The sequence below is a fragment of the Barbatula barbatula genome (assembly GCF_947034865.1).
Source record: "Barbatula barbatula genome assembly, chromosome: 9".
NCBI classification, from domain to species: Eukaryota; Metazoa; Chordata; class Actinopteri; order Cypriniformes; family Nemacheilidae; genus Barbatula; species Barbatula barbatula.
In genome coordinates, this window is record NC_136772.1 from 14,556,239 (window position 1) to 14,575,094 (window position 18,856).

At 39.9% G+C, this 18,856-nt stretch overlaps 1 protein-coding gene across 2 annotated transcripts; it reads right to left on the minus strand.

The window, feature by feature from the left end:
• Window positions 1–2,770: 2,770 nt before the first annotated feature.
• On the minus strand, window positions 2,771–8,643 carry trim45 (tripartite motif containing 45). Of its 2 annotated transcripts, XM_079463842.1 has the most exons (7): window positions 7,890–8,637; window positions 6,901–7,652; window positions 5,683–5,812; window positions 5,355–5,469; window positions 5,130–5,256; window positions 4,810–4,965; window positions 2,771–3,869 (listed from the first exon to the last, which is right to left on the minus strand). In XM_079463842.1, exons 1-6 carry the CDS (start codon window positions 8,351–8,353, stop codon window positions 4,814–4,816), a joined length of 1,740 nt encoding a protein of 579 aa, XP_079319968.1. In that variant the 5' UTR covers window positions 8,354–8,637; the 3' UTR covers window positions 2,771–3,869; window positions 4,810–4,813. The 2 variants fall into 2 exon arrangements, with proteins under 2 accessions (XP_079319968.1, XP_079319967.1); XM_079463841.1 differs by having other exon boundaries at window positions 2,771–4,965; window positions 7,890–8,643.
• Between the last annotated feature and the right edge of the window lie 10,213 nt (window positions 8,644–18,856).

An 18,856-nucleotide genomic window follows, 5' to 3' on the forward strand; every position in this document is an offset into this window, starting at 1 on the left:
AACAACAGAGTGTCAATCCCGTTGAAGGGTATGGAAAAAATTATGTGAGTCATGCTCAGGAAGTCTGCAGCAAAGGGACTTGCTTGACATGCTATCACTCATCTTAAGAGGCACATCTGACACCCTGACAGAACTCACTGTCAGAAAGAGAAGTTCCGCTTTGCTGCTTTTTCTCCGTTTTCTACAAGAATATAGCACGGATCACTGGCCAAAAGGAAAGTCATCATAAACCTCACACAGTGAACCCTAGATTAACAAAAACATAATTCACCACACAAAAAAGAGAAATAAAGATACGGTGAAAAGAGAAAGGGCCAGTGATTGAAAGTTTTATCTGTTCCTTAAAAACAATAGTCATTCTCCAACAAGATTGTATGAGCCAGGATGTGTTCAAAGCCTTCGAGCGGTGGTATAGTGAAATATGACAGTTTAAACCCAGCATGCAAATGAATGCAATAGAGCTTCAACCTTCGGAAGTCCAGACAAGGACGAGTTGATAGGCTCTGCAGTACCAAAGCGTCTGTCGATTGCATATTCTGACACCAATAACGTAGATAAAGGTGCCTGTATTTGACATTCTAGATAATGAAGTGACACAGTACTACTGCCAGGCAAGAGGAAATCAAGGAGTGTTGGGGGTTCAAAACAGTGTGGACAAAGATCCAGAGCAGGGGTCTCCAACGTGGTGCCCGTGGGCACTTGGTATCCCGCATGAACTCTGTAAGGTGCCCTCTAAACACAGGGCTCACCAATAATGCTCAAGACAGTTGACAAATCTGTGACTATACCGAACAGCCAGTCGTCATGAAAGTTTATTATTAGCAAGTGTTATAAGCTTTAATATATTCAAGTGCAAAAATATCTGAAAGAAAACTGAATTTGGTTCCGTGAGCGTAAAAATAAGCCATCACATGTTTGAAAGTATGTTATCAACAAGTAGCCCTCTATAGAGGTTTTTAGATATTTTGGTAGCCCTCGCTTACAAAAAGGTTGGAGACCGCTGATCCAGAGATTGAGGGGAGACTCTTTATTTCTTTTGTTGAACACTAGCAGTAAACAACAAACACCAGATTTTTAACTATCATTGTTATATTTATTACAGTGCAATCTAAGATATTCAATCACTATCTTTGAAAGCATGGAACTTTATTACTATGTTAATGTACAAATGGGGTGTGCAATACAGCAGTGTTACATAACAGCTTACATCGCTGACTTTGTATTTCTTTATTTTTTGTTTTTGCGATAACCATAACAGCACTGTACTATCGTTTTTATCATCATCTTAGTTGTGGTGTTTCACAGTTGTTATAATAGAGGACACTGCCGTAACAAAGGAAATAATTGACAGGTTTGGTTCATAGAATCTAAAATATCAAAATTACAACACAACAAATAATGTAAATGTAAATTAACATTCTCCATGTCCCCTTCATTAGGTAAATTCCAGCCTCTTCAATTGTGCAAGTGAGCAACTCTCGCACTGCTACTAAAAATATCTGAGGTGCCCAAAGGGGACCAAACACTATGTTATGCAAGTTGTCCTAGAAACCACTTTTCGCCCAGTGAATGAATTATTGACAAACTGCTAATCTTAACTAATCCAATTGAATAATTCAGTCTCGACACAGTGCCAGATTAAAAAATATCTGCGGCACATTATTCTCTATCACGTTGATTTGATGAAGCTTTTAGCCCGGGTTGTGATGCACTGTCACAACAATCTTCTCTCTGTATTTGACTTGACATGAAGATGACGCTGAAGAACAGTTCTCACCTTACTAAGAATTGATGGGGTAATACACACAGGTGAAGAACACAGCTCAACGTAGTCTAATGAATCTAACAAAAGGAACGAGTGTGTGCACCAGATAACTGGAAGCAATCTGCGATGTGGAGGTGAAAAAATAAAGTGTCTGCTGAAATGAATGTGTGTTGGAACAGGAGTGAATGATAAATGAAGTTGAGATAAAGAGAATAGACTGCAGAGGTAAAACGCTACCGAAAAACGCAATGTGTTACAGACAGACAGATGACAGATGAATTGAAAGACAAGATAAGAACATAGAATGACTGAGCGCATCCAATAGACATTATAGTGAGCGGCTCTTACCCCATGAGGATTATGTAAAGCTGTACACAGGAAAAGTGCACACCAAGGAATACAAGGTTGTGGCAAACACACAACCAATTTAAATATGTACGTCATTAGCAACTTCTTTTGGATAACAAATAAGCGAGCGTTTATGTTGGAAGCAAGTACTATTAGACAAGTTCATGACAGCACATTTGTTGGCACACACTTTAAGCCTGCATCAGAATATAGGCATATATATAATTATTTTTTGGTTTATTATTGTGAGTAGGCCGTCATTCTAGATGTAGATGTTACCTAGGTAGCGATAACAATGTGATAGACCTTCCACACCTGTTCACAGCGTTAAACAAGGTGGGCCACAGCTCAGATATTTTTGTTCTCTTTGGAGGACCAGATGGAAACAGGGACGCTGTGTGAATTCATGTATTCACTCTACCAGTTTACAATTGAATTACTGCTGCGAATCACGACTGCCATCTAGTGCTACACAGAGATACCGAGTGTCTGGGACTAACGCTCCTTTTTGGGCAGTATTTATGCCCCATGTAAATATATGTAATAAAATATGCATTTAAAATCCTTACGTTAAAGTAAATGCTTACATTGAATTTAATCGTATACGAAGGGTGGTGGTCAAGTTCATACTCTTTAGAAAATTAAGAACCTGTCTTTATCATACCCAAGCAGCTTTAATAGCAGGTGTCAGTCATAGATTTAACAATAAACAGCATGAACATAGTACAGAGGATTACACTGTTAACATAATAAAACACGCTTATAATGAGAGAAGTGCCACTCTTGTAAGTGGGGAGGTAAGTGTTGTTTTAGCTGAGGTACCAGGATGGCACATAAAGACTGCTGACACTTAAAATTAAATGATTCACGGATGTATAAAATACTAAAGTTGTCTTTGGAACAGTCATGCAAACATATTTACCTTAATAGTGTTTGAACGATACATTGTTCATATCCAAAATATTGAGCAATATCAGAAACATGCTAATTATAATACAATATAGGAATAATAGCAAAATGACACTGCTTACAATATAGATACAAAAATGTTTTTGGATGTTTTAGGCACAGTGTAGGTTCATTTAAACATTACATTAATTAAATGCTATTAATATTTTACTGCTGTAAATGCAAATGAGTAAACAGATTAGGCACTATTGAAACATTTAAAGGAACAGTTCACCCTCAAGTGGTTCCAAATCTGTATAATTTCTTTGTTCTGTAGCCGCCTTTTCACTGCACATGAATGTCGGAATTCGCCCCCTAGTGGCTGTCCTGAGGAACTTTCAGTTTGAGCATAAACCCAAGCCAACACGGGAGAGAAGCTTATTCCAATAGAGAAACGCAAGAGCTCTCGTTCTCCCAATATATGCCATCGTAAAATGTATAAATAATTGCAAACAATAAACTGCTATGCATATGACAAAATAGCGCCAGTTTTGGAAGGAACAATATGGAGACAACAATATATAAATATTCAATTAATAATTGGTTAAACCCGAATAACCAATCATTTTTAATGGACTCAGTGTTACTGACAACGTTAAACAAAAAAGTAGTAATCATTTTCAGTTCACACACAGAGATTTGACTTGAGGTCACTGAAATACATCACTTCCGCTCGGCGAGTCATATGCGGTCTAGTCGCTCAAGTTCAATTTTTGAACGCATCCAAAGCTCAGCAGACGGTCGTCGCCCCACGCAGCCCCTGTGCGACTCTCCGTAGCAAATGAATGACTTCCGTTCATTCTTTGTTCTGTTGATATTTACATAACATAAAATATCTTGAAGAATGTAGGAAAGCAAACAGTTCTGGGGCACTCTTGACTATTGTATTTGTTCCTGGTGGCCAAGAACTCTTTGGTTACAAGCATTCTTCCAAATATCCTTCTCCCCATGTTCATCAGAACAAAGACATTTATACAGATTTGGAACAACTCGAGGGTAATGACAATTTTTACTTTTGGGTAAACTGTGCCTTTAATTACAAATAATCAGTAAGAATTTGTGTTTAGCTTTATACTGTATTTATAAAAAGGAATCATAGAAGAAGGTTTAACAAAGACTAACTAAACAAAAAAAGTACCTCACAATGCCATTAAAAGAAGCATTTGTGACTGAATGGAGCCATTAAGAGCCTTTAAAGGACTTCACCCAAAAATTAAAGTTCTGTCATCATTTACTCACCTCCGATTTGTTCCAAATCTGAACACAAAAGAAGATATTTTGGAGAATATAGGACAGCAAACAGTTCCAGGGCACTACTATGGTAGTCAATGGGTGGCAATATCCCGGAAGTGATCTCGTTGTCACAGCGCAGAAGGTTTGCGTCAAAGTGGTGGCATGTATTCATTAACATTACAGAGCGTGTTAAATGGGTGGTATAACAGACATTAAACTCTCCTAAAGTCTATATAATAGAATATAGATTTTACGCCAAACTAGAAGTGTTCACGATGTGGGAGGTGTTTTCGCTGTTTGTCTTGACCAAATGTCTGCGTTGTGTTGTGTGCATGCTGCTACGACAAGATGCAAACCTTTTTGTGTAAATTAAGCGCCATAACAATTCATGTAGTCTCACATTCCTGTATTGTCAGCCTGTCTTTAGTTTGTTTTAAATTTGTTGGCTGGTTGATAAGATTACAGTGTGCATCAAGTTTCTGTTCAAATGTTCTTCTCTTTTCTAAAAAGGACACCTGCTCAGAGCTCCACTGTCTTGAGGTGTCCACGAGGAGAGACTGCACCCAGGTTATGCAGAATACACTCAGACACCTCCAGCACACTTCCACAGCATGACCAGTGGGGCTTACCAGGGTGTCCTTTATGTCCATGTCCACAACCCTGAAACCCACCTGTGTAAAAAAAAAAAACCTTTTGATGTCATGGAATGAATCGTTTGGCTCAGCTTACACCCTCACACGGTCCTTACCAGAAACAACTCATCATCAGCCATTGAAAATGTTTGGCACAAACTGGTGTCTTAGAAAATAAATGATCATCAGATACTCTCCTGTACCTGGCATGGTTCCAGCACAGCCACAGCGAGCCTCTTTAGCACCCCCACTAGAGCAGAAAGAGCAACAATGGAAAATGCCACGGTGTCGTCTGAACTTTCCTTTCACATTTAGCACAAAAGGTGAACCCTAGAAAGCAGGTTTGTTGGAGTGTCAGTCCCTGCATTCTAAAAGTAATTCGTAAATGTTATTATTATAAATAACAGCAAAACGGTTTAACTTCTTACCTGGACATGCTGAGCTTTAACACAGACCCACACAGAGTAGACTCCTGGTTCAGCTGGTGTGTATGAGATACTATAGGAGCCATCACCTTTATCAACCACAGCCGCCTCCGCAGTGCTTTAATGGTGGTGGAAACACAATAATGAAACAATGTATCAAAAGCAAGACAAGTTCACACTTTATGTTTCTAATATTATGCCCACATATCTCAGATTAAATTAGTTGTATGCTTTGGAAATGTGAAGATCTTAATAGAGAACTATGACACAGTTGTCATGTCCACTTCTGACTGGCACACATTTAAAGCATGATGGTGTTTATTACACTCACCAGGCCTTCCTTTCCTTGTGCACGATGCTGACCAGCACAGGGTCTCCACCTCTGCCCATCTGCTGTCCGGAGGAATCCCTGCACACTAGAGTGAACTCCCCTTGTTGACCTTCACCACCCCGCTCCACGCCTGTGAGTTATTTCCACAGATCACACACATAGCCTATACACAATACTGAAACAGAGTGCCTCATTTTTCTCATGAGTGCCTAAATGAACAGCATGACATCCATTAAAACTCTCCTGTCTTTTTGAAGATCCTTAAATTACATTGAGAATACAGAAAGGACTTTACACAAAGGTTATAATAGTGTACTTAAACTATTAAGGCATTTCTGTTAATTGAATTCTAAATAAATAAATATTATATAAAAAAACTAAATGAAAATTAGAAATCTTGCCCGAGCGATAAATTATTATTAACTGAAAATAAATCAAACCTAAACTAAAACGGAGATAAAAAATTATTGTTTACATTCATAATGTATTATTTTTTTTATGTTGCTACGTAATAATTAATATAAGTAAAATGACAAAGACTCAACAAAATGTATAAAAAGTCAAATTGGTAATATAAAGGCTAATTTTAAATATTAATTAAAGTAAGAAATCCGGTTTACACAAACAAAAGGATGTTTTGTCAATAAAAGCAACATGACCGTCCGCTATCATTGTATCAATCGGTTAACCTATTGAATAGCACTACCAAACACAGTTAGTCAACCTTGCAAATAACAGTATATGCTTGCTGTTTATAATTAGTAAGAAAATGTGCTTGTGGCATGCTGGGACAGAGCGGACATGACCTAAGGGCACTCCAGGACCACCAATAAAACATCTCCATGGAAACCAGGAATGTTGTCTGCTGCTTATCCCTATGTCACACCCTGTGTGTGCACTTGTATGTTTGTGGATGTGTAAGTGCGGATGGAAGAAATCGAATATTTCACATTATGACTTTCAGATCCTGTCTCTTTAAACAAACATTTAATCTGAACCGAAGTTTATTTGAGAAATGTCCATTGACCCGTCGTGTTAGACAAACAGAGTTTAGCATTTCACACAGGGGTCAGCAAACACTTCTAGAGTATGTGGCCACATTTAAAACTGACCCAGTTCTGAAGGAGAGTACTTTTTAGGAAAACTCTTAGAAAAAGACAATAAAGCTTTAGTTATGACAGTCTCCCTACATGTGTCATACCAGTTCCCTGCTCTCACCTTCACCCTGGATGATGCACTTGCTGGGATCCACAGACATGGCATGTAGGACTCCCACCACAGGAAACCCCTTCACCTCCCCAGCACTCTCCTGAGGGAGGAAACAGATGCTGCCGTTGTTGTCTTGGGCAACCATCATGGGGTGTGGGTCAAATCCTGATTCAACTAGGTTCATCAGTCTCCTCATAGTAACCCCCTTAGCACTGAGGATTTCAGCGTCTGAACCGCACGTGAGCAAGCGTTCTGCGAAGTCCACCCCGCCACGGATGTCAGACAAGGACTGCTGCAACTGAGCTTTCTGCAGTTGAAGCTGGTTTCTGCGCTGCAACCTCAAGTCTTCCAGTGAACGCAGCAGAGAGCGGCAATGCGCCTCCACGGCGCTGGCGTAGTCCCGAGCAAATGCACGAATCTCGCCCGCCAAGGTGTCGGACCGCACCTGCAAGGCCTCTTGGGATATGTCTACACGTCTCAAAGTCTCCTCCAGACGAGCTAGCCGAGGTCTTAAGCTCCTGACAACCACATCTCTGATGCGATCTCCATGGTGAGTGATCACCTCATGGGCGGCGCTGCAGTTGTGGTCACGGTGAAAGGTGGCAGCACACTCCAGGCACACGGTGAGGTCGCAGGGCTGGCAGAAGAGACGTAACTCCTGGCCGGGATGAAGAGAGCACAGGACGGGTCGAGTGAGACGACCCTGAGATTTTAGCTCCTGGAGACTTTGGATGGAGTGAGATGAGGTCCGGTTTTGCCTCCTGGACAAAAGATATGAGTGAAGCCATGGATTTGTAACATTCGTATAACATTTAGCCTTTGCCCCTATTTCTACATGACCGTGCTGTCTGAATGTCACGGTGTTTTTATTTTATTTATTTTTTTACTATTAATTAGACAAAATGTTAGAAACAACATTGCTTTAGAAACGTATATAATTGAAAAAGAACTAAAACAAGACGTGACATGCAAAAGTGCAGACATGCAATGCAACCCACCTGTGTGCCTGACTGCAGAAGTCGCAGAGATTGACGCAGCACACCTCGCAACGCTTCTCCGCGTCACCGTCGCTGCACAAGTCGCACAAAACGCTGTTTTCGATCAACAGGGTCTCTGCGAAAACCTCGTCCAGCGCAAGGTGGTCAGTGGTCAGTCCATCGACCCCCGACGGCGGCAGGTCCACCTCTGAATCGCACTCGGGACACAACACTGTGGCGGAGTCTCGTCTGCCAATCTCGTCTTCAGGCGTGATTCGGTCCCCGTTCAACCGCACAGCAAACGGCTCGAGCTGTCGAACGCAATCCGCACAAAACGTGTGCAGGCAGGGAAGAAGTTTAGGGTCTCGAAACATCCGATTACAGGCCAGACATACCGCTTTGGATGGCTTTCCAGCGTCCCCGTTAGTCCGAATGTTACTTTTATTCAAGTCTTTATGAATCGATTGCTTTTTTTCAAGCGACATCGTAGACTTTTTGAGGATGTAAATGACAAATAGACCCGACACCTAACTTAACTGTTACTTAACTTTTAAACTTTCTTTACGAAACTCAACATTGCTATCAGAAAACCGCTACTTTAAGTTATCATACGAGTACAGCTACGTTTCATTAGCATTTCTCCCAAAACATTCTCGCAGAATCCAAGTTAGCAGGTTAGTTCACTTTTTCGTTCGTGTTATTTGAGAACTTGTCTCACTGACCAATCAAAGTATGAGTGCACGTTTAGGGGCGTGGATTACAACATGACCTATTCGAGGAGCGTAAAGACGCACCCGAGCCTGTGAAGCGTGGAAATGATATAAGCATCGCCATCTGCTGGCTCAACATTGGGGCCACAATTCACAAAGGGGGGCCAAGTGTAGTGCTCAATTCTTTTTCATTTTTCCATTGCTGCTGGCACTACCAGATTTCCGAACAAATCACTGGAGACGAGTTCGAGAATGATGCAGGTTTATTAATGATAAACAGAGATGAGTATATACACACTTTTGGTAGGCTATGAAAAATACTTTAGAATTTTAAGTGTCAGACACTATTATCCATCCCGGAACTATTTTAACTATGCAACGGTGAATCCTACATTTAAGCTGCTAAACAAATAAGGTAAACTGGCTAATAAAGTGTATTTTTGTAGCTGCAAGGGCGCATTGCTAAGGATTTTTGGACCGGCGGGCAGTGATTCCAATTTGTGCTTGCCAACTTCAGTGGCGTAACTTTGGAAAAAGAAGGGGAAGGAGAGGACAAAAACAACAGGCTACTTAAATAAATGGTTTCTGTGATAACTCGTTGGGAATATTTATCATAGTGTGCGGTCAATTGGCTACTGCACTTTTCGACTCCAGCTCTCACAGTATGTGGTTCTAAACTGTCATTTGGGCAAGGTCACTTGGCTGTTTTGGTGCACTGCACTTAAAAACAGTTTATTTCCGTCACTTGTTAATTGGTTTACGCGCTTTCGTGACTGGACACTGCATGCACAAGCAGGTGCAGCCAGTGCGGATGATAGGCGCATCTTGTTCTGGTCGCGTGTCTCTGTCTGCCGCAAATATAACTTACGAGTGTGAGCAACGGGAGATGGTGAGAAATTGGCCAGTTTTAAATATGAATGGCCCGTACAAAACACGTTTCTAAATTTCTTCCAAAAAGTGGTAGACATGTCCCTTCCGCAAATTACGTCTATGCCATAATAAGATACCATCTAATACCACAGCAAAAACGATTGACATAACAAATATAAAGTTCAAACGTAATTAAAGACAAGTAAACGATCAGGAATATGACTCGACTGACTGTTTTCCAGGATACTCCTCAAGTCGTGTATTTTTGACATGCATTTGCCTCTTAAAGGGGAGGTAAATGGTGTGTCATGCATTCTGACTTCTTTACAATGTTAAAAGTGCTGTCTTCCCATGCTTAAAATGGTCAACTTGTCAAAAAACGAGTTGGGTGTATAACGTAGTATTTCTCTGCTCGATACACTCCCCCAGTGTTCGTACAGGTTTCGGAAAGTTTTTTTTAACATGAAAAATCGTTACGTAACAACTTTTTTTAGTCCCTTATTGGACAAGAGAGAGAGAGAGAGAGACAGAGACAGAGACAGAGAGAGAGAGAACATATGTTCGTGTGTTTTTTTCGCTGCATTTGGGTGATGAATGTTAAATAAACAGTGGATATAACGCTGGATTTGGAGATCGTTTGAAACTGATAGATGGAGCGACGGTCCCAGCTCTAAAATATTCTGGATATGACCAGATCGCGGTTACTGAAACTAATGTCTGTGTTTTCTTGGCAATGCGTGCACCAGGGGCGTTTCCTCCGAGGAGGCAAGGGAGGCAGTGCCTCCCCTCCCCCTCGAAAAGAATCGAATGAGAATATTATTAACAGTTCAGAAATAGAATAGGACAGCGGATATAACGTATTGAGCTAAATATGAGATAAATCAGCGTGTACAAGAGTGTGAAACAGCGACCCCGCTCGAAAGAATTCCAAAGGGAGGCAGCGTTTCTGTTGCCTCCTCTAAGCTCATTGACTTTACATATACCCACTAAAGCGTGCCGTGAGTTTGAGTGGGGGTAATTGAAAAGAATGGAGAAAAGTCACGTGAGAGGAGGCAATGCCTCCAACGGGCTATGATTGGATTAACTCATCAGCGAGATCCCGCCTTCCTTGCTCGTCTTCGTCATACATTTTAAACTGCGGGCGCTAAATTAGATTGAACGTTAATTAAATTGTTTTATTAGTTGTATTAATCGGAGTTTAGGATTCGTGTCGGAGATGGCGGAGGCAGAGGAGTTATCGATTGTTGACACAATATTACGTGGTTCAGATTTGTTCAAAAACTTTTTCTTGTGATCAGGCTTGCTCAGGATAGCAGCAAGGCTAAAGTAAGTCACATCTATTTGATTTGATCTCTTAAATGCTTTGAGTATTTCTGGGACTGCTAATAATTAAATTGATGGTATTGGTAATGATGTTATTCTTATATAGGAAATCCCAAATGTTCCAGAAAAAGATGAAAGTGGTGTTGATGTACCTTTTCCCAAAGCAGGGAAAATAAAAAACTAAAAAAATCAGAAGTTCATACTGTAATGAACTTGTAGTAATTAAAAGGAATTTTTCACACATAAACACTGAAATGACACTGGTTTTCTGACAATCGCACTTGTTAATAGTGCAGAGATGAACAAAAATGACATGGGTAGAAATCTGCCTCCTCATTTTTTAAGTCCACCGCACACCACTGGCGTGCACGAATGCTTAAGTTCAGCCTCCCCTACCCAACATATGTGGGAAATGATCATACAGTTGTATATCTCTTATAAATGTGATCAAACTAAAGACTCTTGATATTTGAAGGGTGCAATACTATTGTAAGTACTTAAGATTAACATGCGATATACAGAAACTGTCTGAGTTATGGCCTCTTTAAGCACAAGAAGGAACAGACAGAAAGTAAGAGAGAGATCTGAGGCGCGGCCAAATCCGTCAACTGTCTCGAGTTTCTTTCACACTGGCTATAGGGCACTCGCATGAGCCCTGAGCTGACTAGCTTTCTTACTTTAGACAAAGAGAAGTTAAGTGACAGCAACCATCATAAACATAAGCACTATTAAGCAGCTGGATGCAGAAATTGTTACATCTAATGGATGAAATAAACGCATGCAGTTTACATATGAACGCGACCGGAGATTACCATAGCCTACTGAAAAAACATACGAAAAGCAGCAGTTTTTATTTCTCCTTTGACATCCGCGAGGCCGCGCCAAGCACTGTAAGTGTGTGTTAGATTAAGACTGGAATAGTGAGAAAACATTGTGGTTTGCATGTGTCTTTTACGTCTTTGTGCATAAGTTTAAAGCCTGAGTAGAGTAGGTGGTCTTTTGTGGCTGCTCGAACACCTTCAACAACATGAGTGTCTAACGTTACACCACAAACCCAATCCGGTTGAATGTTTTTTTCAACTTCTTCTGTAAGTGGTAGAAAGTCGACAAGCTCAAAACGTTTCACACACCCATTACACCTGTATTTAACGTTGTCCACTTGTGATCCGATCGACCAAAACGTAAGGTGTAGGCTATCGAAGCCCTGAGAGCGGCGTTTGAGTTTAAGGGTTTCAAATTCAGAATGTAAATTGACTTGCTATTGTAAATCTTATACATTTATGGTTTGTCTATTATTGTATATTCTCTTTTATTTTATTGCTTTTTTAATTTATTGTTTGTTGCCCTTTACCAGTTCACCTATTTTTTGATACAATTGTTTACTCCGTATATATTACATTGCTCAAAGCTATTTCAAAAATTCAAATGACTCACACAGCCATCAAATGCACAGATACAATTAAATTCAATTCAATTTTATTTATATAGCGCTTTTCACAATGTGCATTGTTCCAAAGCAGCTTTACAGGGGAAACCGAAAAACACAAAAAAGGTCTAACACAGCACAGTACATGGTGTTTATATAACAAGTTAAATTATTCTAGTCTCCTGGTGGTTTATTTAGCATATTTTGCATTAAGTGAATGTTTGGCTGTAAAGATGCATCTTTAATCTAGATATAAATTGGGCGAGTGTGTCTGATGCTCGAATAGTGTCGGGAAGGCTATTCCAGAGTTTACGTGCTATGTATGAGAAAGCTCGACCCCCTTTTGTGGATTTAGTTATTCTAGGTGTTATCAAAAGTCCCAAGTTTGGAGATCCTAGAGAGCGTGATGGGTTGTAGTTTGATAGAAGCTCTGCTATGTAGGTAGGGGCTAAACGTATAAGTGTTTAAAATAACTTTAAAGTCAATATGATACTTAATGTGTAGCCAGTGAAGGGATGATAACGTTGGGGTTATGTGATCGTATTTTCTGGACCTGGTTAGAACTCTGGCAGCTGCATTCTGAACTAACTGTAGTTTGTTTATTGGTGATGCAGGACAACCACTAAGTAGTGCATTACAGTAGTCAAGTCTTGAGGTCACAAATGCATGAATAAGCTTCTCTGTGTCAGCAATTTGGCAACATTTCTAAAAGGTAAAAGGTCGTTTTTGTGACTTTGAGATGTGATTTCGAAGTGACAGGTTGCTGTCTAATCTAGATATTTTTTTACTGTATTTGTTTGAGAAACAGTACATCCTTCAACTTGCAGGTTATAATCTGAAATATTCGCTTTACGTGTTTTTGGTCCGATAAGTAATATTTCAGTTTTATTAGAATTTAAAAGAAGAAAATTACAAGACATCCATTGTTTTATATCTTCGATGCACTCTACCAATTTGGATAGCTGGGAGGAATCATCTGGTCTTGATGAGATATATATATAGCTTAGTATCATTTGCATAGCAGTGGAAGCTAATTCCATGTTTTTCTAAGAATGTTTCCAAGGGGCAGCATATATATGGAGAATAGCAAGGGTCCTAGAACTGATCCCTGAGGTAATCCAAAATTAGCTTGCATTAGATTTGATGATTCCCCATTTAAATGGACAAATTGATGTCTGTCTGATAAGTAGGATCGGAACCATTGTAGTGCCTGTCCCTCAATACCAGTTTAATTATGCAAGCGATCTAGAAGTATGTTATGGTCTACAGTATCGAACGCAGCACTAAGGTCAAGCAGGACTAGGAGTAATATGTTACCTTTATCTGATGCTATAAACTGGTCATTTGTAATTTGAACGAGCACAGTTTCAGTACTATGATGGGGCCTGGCTGAAAGTTTTTCGTTTATGTCATTATTTTGTGAGAAAGAGCACAACTAAGTGGACACTACTTTTTCTTGTATTTTTGACAGGTAAAGGAGATTTGAAATCGTTCTATAGTTTCACAGTTCATTGGGGTCTAAATTTGGTTTCTTTAATGAAGGCCAGTTTAAAGGGTCCTGGGACATGGCCTAGATTAATTGATAAGTTGATAATGTTATAAATGAGCTCAATTGCTACAGGTAGTAACTCTTTTAATAATTTAGTTGGTACGGGGTCTAAAAAGCGAGTTGTAGGTTTAGATGTTGCAATAAGTTTAATTACATCTTCCTGTTTATAGGTGAAAAACACTGTAGCCTTTCTTTTGGGGCAATGGTTGGCTACTTTTGTCTCGTATGTTTTCGATTTTCTCTGTAAAAAAATTCGTGAATTCATTGCTACCAAGGTGCGGCAGAATAACCAGGTCAGGTGATGTCAGTTTATTTGTTAATTTAGCAACTGTGCTTTTGTTAGTTTCTATGAGGTTACGGAGGTGCTCAGCCTTTGCTGCTTTTAGTGCCTTTTTATAACACTCTTTCCACACAATTTTAAAGACTTCTAATTGGGTTTGTTTCCATTTGCGCTCCAGTTTACGTGTTTCTCTTTTAAGGGCGCGAGTGGTGTTATGTTTTTCTTATTCATCTTTTCTGACTTCATAGGTGTGACAGCTTCTAATGTATTAGAGAAAATAGTGCCCAATTTGCTGGTCAAATTGGGCACAATAAATACCCATTAGGCAAACATTCCACAAAAACAATATGAAACTCTTACAGTGAGCTTTTTGACTTGACCATCAACCAATCACTATGTTTACTTAAGATTATATTGAAGAAGTGTCACTGCTAACAGTACAGGGAAACATAACACTTTTTTGATGTACCACTAAAAATGAAGTATGTCCTCCCCGTCACTTTATTGTCTGAAAATGAAAAATCACATGAAACAGCAGAATCAATTAACTGCATAGTGTTGTCATGTTGTTTAAATGTTTGTGTCTGTCTGCTAAATAATGTTTTTATAGTGTTATTACGTGTTAATAGCTTTGACAATGGGTGAGCCCTGGGGCCCTTTTCAGAAAGGAGGTATATTATATTATAGTAGGCCTATATTAACCCTGAAATGAGGGGAACTCTGAGTTTTCAGTTTCAGAATGCGAGGTATGTCAAACCCGAGAAAGTGGGGTAACTCGAGCAGTTTCTAAAAGAGAGGCAACTTATACTCAGTGTCAGTAATCATAGTAACTTACTCTGTGAACCTAACCTGGTCAGGAGCAGGTTTTCTTTGTTAAACCCAGAGTTTCTTTCAATCTCTTTTCCCTTTTAAAAGCGCATGTGGTGTACCTCATTCATTCCTTAATACAGTCATTCATGGCACAAATTTTTATCACACAGACACCATCTCAGTGAATGTCATATGTGCTCGTATAGAGGATCCTGTAGGCACGTGAAGATGCTGCATTAATTCATAGGGATGTACTTTTATTTCAGGAGAGCAATTTAGGACCCCAGCGGAATTTTGTCATTTCCCTGTGCATTTGATTAAAAAGGTCTCACACAGAGCGATAAAGGTAATATAGAATTAATAAAGACGTGTAGCCATTCCTACCCAAATCTGCTCAGAGTAAGATTCAGACTGACTTTGAAATGAAAGTCTGACACCCTTACAAGGGTCCTATACACCATGATGTCTCACACACTCACTACTAGAGCACTGATGGGAAGTGAGAACATAAGATATTTTTTTATTGTAGCAGTGTGAATCACGTGTGCCTGTGTGGCCATGTGATTTCACTCATTTGAATTAGTAGTCTTGAACTTACAAGTACTGTATAGAAGGGTGAGAGTTGTCCGTGTCCACCTGGACGTGGTCATTGTTGGTACCGACCCTTGTTGGCGTCATCTGTTGCTGCCGAAGGTAGGATCTTTTTAGCTTTTGGATTTATGCTGTATGCGTGGAAAGTAATTGTATTTTTAATTATTAGCAACAGTAATATGTTTGCTCACTGGTGGCACAGTCCTCGCTGTCCATTTTTCCTGTTTGCCCCGGGTGTTACGCTGCTGTCAAAGCGACTGCCATGAATGGCGACAGTTATAGTGTTTGTACATTTTAAAGGGTTCGTTTAAGTTTTATGGGAGTTTAACAACTATTATAACTTTTGCTTCGTGTTCGCCAGGTGAACTGAAGTGCAAAAGGATGTCAATGACCTTTTGGAGTTAACCTTGAGCTAATATACCACGTTGCTCTTTTGCCCTTGTTTCGCTTCCTGCAGAGCTCTGCATTGCTTGGCAGTCCGTGTCGGCGCTTTCTGTGGTTAACGAACGGCTGCCGATTGGCTGCTCCGTATTCTTTTTGTTTTCCTTTATGTTATTGCCTCATGTTGCTTGGTGTTATTCTAATGCCCCGCTTGGGTTGAGATGTGTAGCTGTGCATTCTTTGTGTCGTCCCGTTGGTGCGGGGATAGCCAAATGTTACGTAGCATCGTGAGGTAAGACTTATTTAGTTTGAACTTTTCTGTTGATGTTAAGATTTTTTATTTAAATAAAGAATTTATTCGTCTGTAAATTTGTTTTGATCTATTTTCTGCAAGTGTTTATTTTTTTATTTCTATCTATTGGGGTGCCCAGAGGGGAGAACTGTATGTTGTTTGCTAGCTTATTATGTTGTGTTTACACAGAGTGCTATCATTGTTTGTACTTAATCTTGTGTGTGTGTGAAGGGTGGGGTTTGCCATTTATTGTAAGTTTGCAACTTGCTAATCGCCAGACCCCTGAGTGATGGAAAAATATTTTAATAAAGCATTTTTGTACATTTATACCCACATCTCTGGCCTGAAAATCCTTTGGTAATGAACCTGTGACTCCTTATTCATACTTTTATTCCTCACATGGTTGTGAGGTGACGTAGTCGACTATTTAAAGAAAATTTTATCAAATTCTTTAACTGTGCCCTTTCAGATGTTCACCTCTAGAAGCCAATAATGGTCCCTTTTTGACACACTGCAAAATTATAATTTATATTTATTCATTAAATGACTGATTAATAGGTATATCGGTACATTTATCTATTCATTCATTTAAACTTAAGTAATTTTCAGCACATTAGTAAATCCACTGTATGCATAGTGGAAAGTGTGCCTTGCTCTCAAACGCTTTCTTTGTTGTTGTTTTTTGGTGCCATTGCCATGGTGATCCGTAATATCGGAGCTCCATTGATCATGGCTTGTCGTGGTGCAAGCGCTTAACTCAAGGTAAGCATACCCAGAGTTGATACTGCGAACTCAAATAAGCTGTTCTGAAAACAAAAACTCATCTCGGTGTAAATCAACTCAGAGTTCACATTTTAACTAGGTGTTGGTTGAACTTGAACCTCCTTATTGAAACGGTCCCAGGTGTTCTTAGCAATTGGTATCAACTTTACATTATTTCTATCAACAAGATTTATTTACCTGTGACAATTGCCTCCGCAACAGCTTTTACCACACAGGTGTCGTCTGTCCAAGATTCCCCACAGTGGAAGGATTACTGGTCTCAACCGTTCCTTGGGGCACTTGGAAAATCACGTACATAAACATTTAGTGCACCACACAACAGGTTTTTTTTGGCATGCACTATAATCAGGCTTTCATTGTTTTACTAACCTGAAAATGCAATTGCTAAGATTAAAATGATGAGCCCGGAGATTAAAACGATAAGGCAAATCATACTGCAAAAAATGTATTATTAAATTAGAATAGCAGCATATTTTTACAATACGGTTCCAAACTGTAGAATTATATTTCTAAAGAGGTGCGCATTAACCTACCTCCCGAAGATTATTTGTCCAATGGATGCCATTCTTTTAATCAGTTTCAATTTTAAGCTGAAAATTACTAAATCGATCTAACACTAGTCATTCCCAGCATCTCTGTCGACAGCAATACATCAATATGTTCAGGTGGAAGCATATTTCGAATCCCCTAAGACTTTAACAGAGTTAAACAGAACTGCAACAACTCCTTCTGTCAATATTGTCTCAAGGGTGTGTTTCCTGAAACAACTAATATTTGTAGTGTTCATTTGCTAATATAGATACAAATGTCAAATATAGCTGCAAGCAGCAATCTTGGGGTTCGAGCGATTTAGGCCTCAACGTTTGCCGCAGTCGAGTAGGCTCAGGATTCGCACCCTAACACATTAAAGATGGACTATACTCCCACACCCAGAAAAATGACAGGTCCGGTCAGAAACGATTCAGAGAGACTACGCACTCTTACACACATGCACATATAGTACACACAAGAAGAATCAGCCTTTCAGGTTCAGGCTAATATAGCCCCACTGGCACCGCTATTGTATGCTCAGTGCCCCGGGTCCCGTATTTCATAACATTACACCACATAACCATACAAAACGCAACCATACGTGTCAACCCGTTGGCTAAGGCTTTTATATCCCCACTGGCACGTTAATGCATACTCAGTCCCGCATCGTATAACATTACAACACACAACACCGTTTTATTACCTTGTGATTTGGCAGTCCTTCCTTTTCAACCACAACAATTGGCTTCTTCTCAGCAACAGAGGCAAGTTTTTTGATTACCGTCAGTTGAGCCTGTCCTCTGATTCCCACTTCCCGCTCAGGATCTCTTTGTCCCATCCAGAGGCCAGACATGGAGGTCATCGCAGCATAGCTGAGAACTCTGCTGTCACAAAGGGGTTCCCTTGTGTTCAATGGGGGAAGAAAAGGGGAGAGGGGCTGCAAACCACCAGCAACCTTATCCTAAACCAGAAGTGAAGGCAAGGCTCAAACCAAGGACCAGCCTATCACAAACCCAAAAACCACTACAATGGTTAGCCTAAGACTTTGTGCATGAAAATCCCAGTCACTGAGCAGATTGTGAAATACTCAGACCGGCCCGTCTGGAACCAACAACCATGCCACGCTCAAAATTGCTTAAATCACCTTTCTTTCCCCCTCTGACATTCAGTTTGGAGTTCAGGAGGATGTCTTGACCAAGAACACACCCCTAAATGCATTGAAGCAACTGCCATGTGATTGGTTGATTAGATAATTGCATTAATGAGAAATTGAACAGGTGATCCTAATAATCCTTTAGGTGAGTGTATATAAAATCTTAAAATGCTCTTAATTTAGCTTAAAAACTTCTACATTGGAGTCTTATCTTAAAACAAAACCAGGACCAATCTGAGAGCAACTCTGAGCAAGGAAAACACAAAAACTTCTTAGTGAGGAGGCGGGG

Excerpts from the sequence above, each read along its gene's own strand:
- trim45 (XM_079463841.1), bottom strand. The coding sequence starts at position 8,353 with ATGTCGCTTGAAAAAAAGCAATCGATTCATAAAGACTTGAATAAAAGT. Across the intron at positions 5,813-6,900 it reads GTGCATCATCCAGGGTGAAG|GCGTGGAGCGGGGTGGTGAA; the intron begins GTGAGAGCAGGG and ends AATAACTCACAG. Across the intron at positions 5,257-5,354 it reads TTAAAGCTCAGCATGTCCAG|GGTTCACCTTTTGTGCTAAA; the intron begins GTAAGAAGTTAA and ends CCTGCTTTCTAG.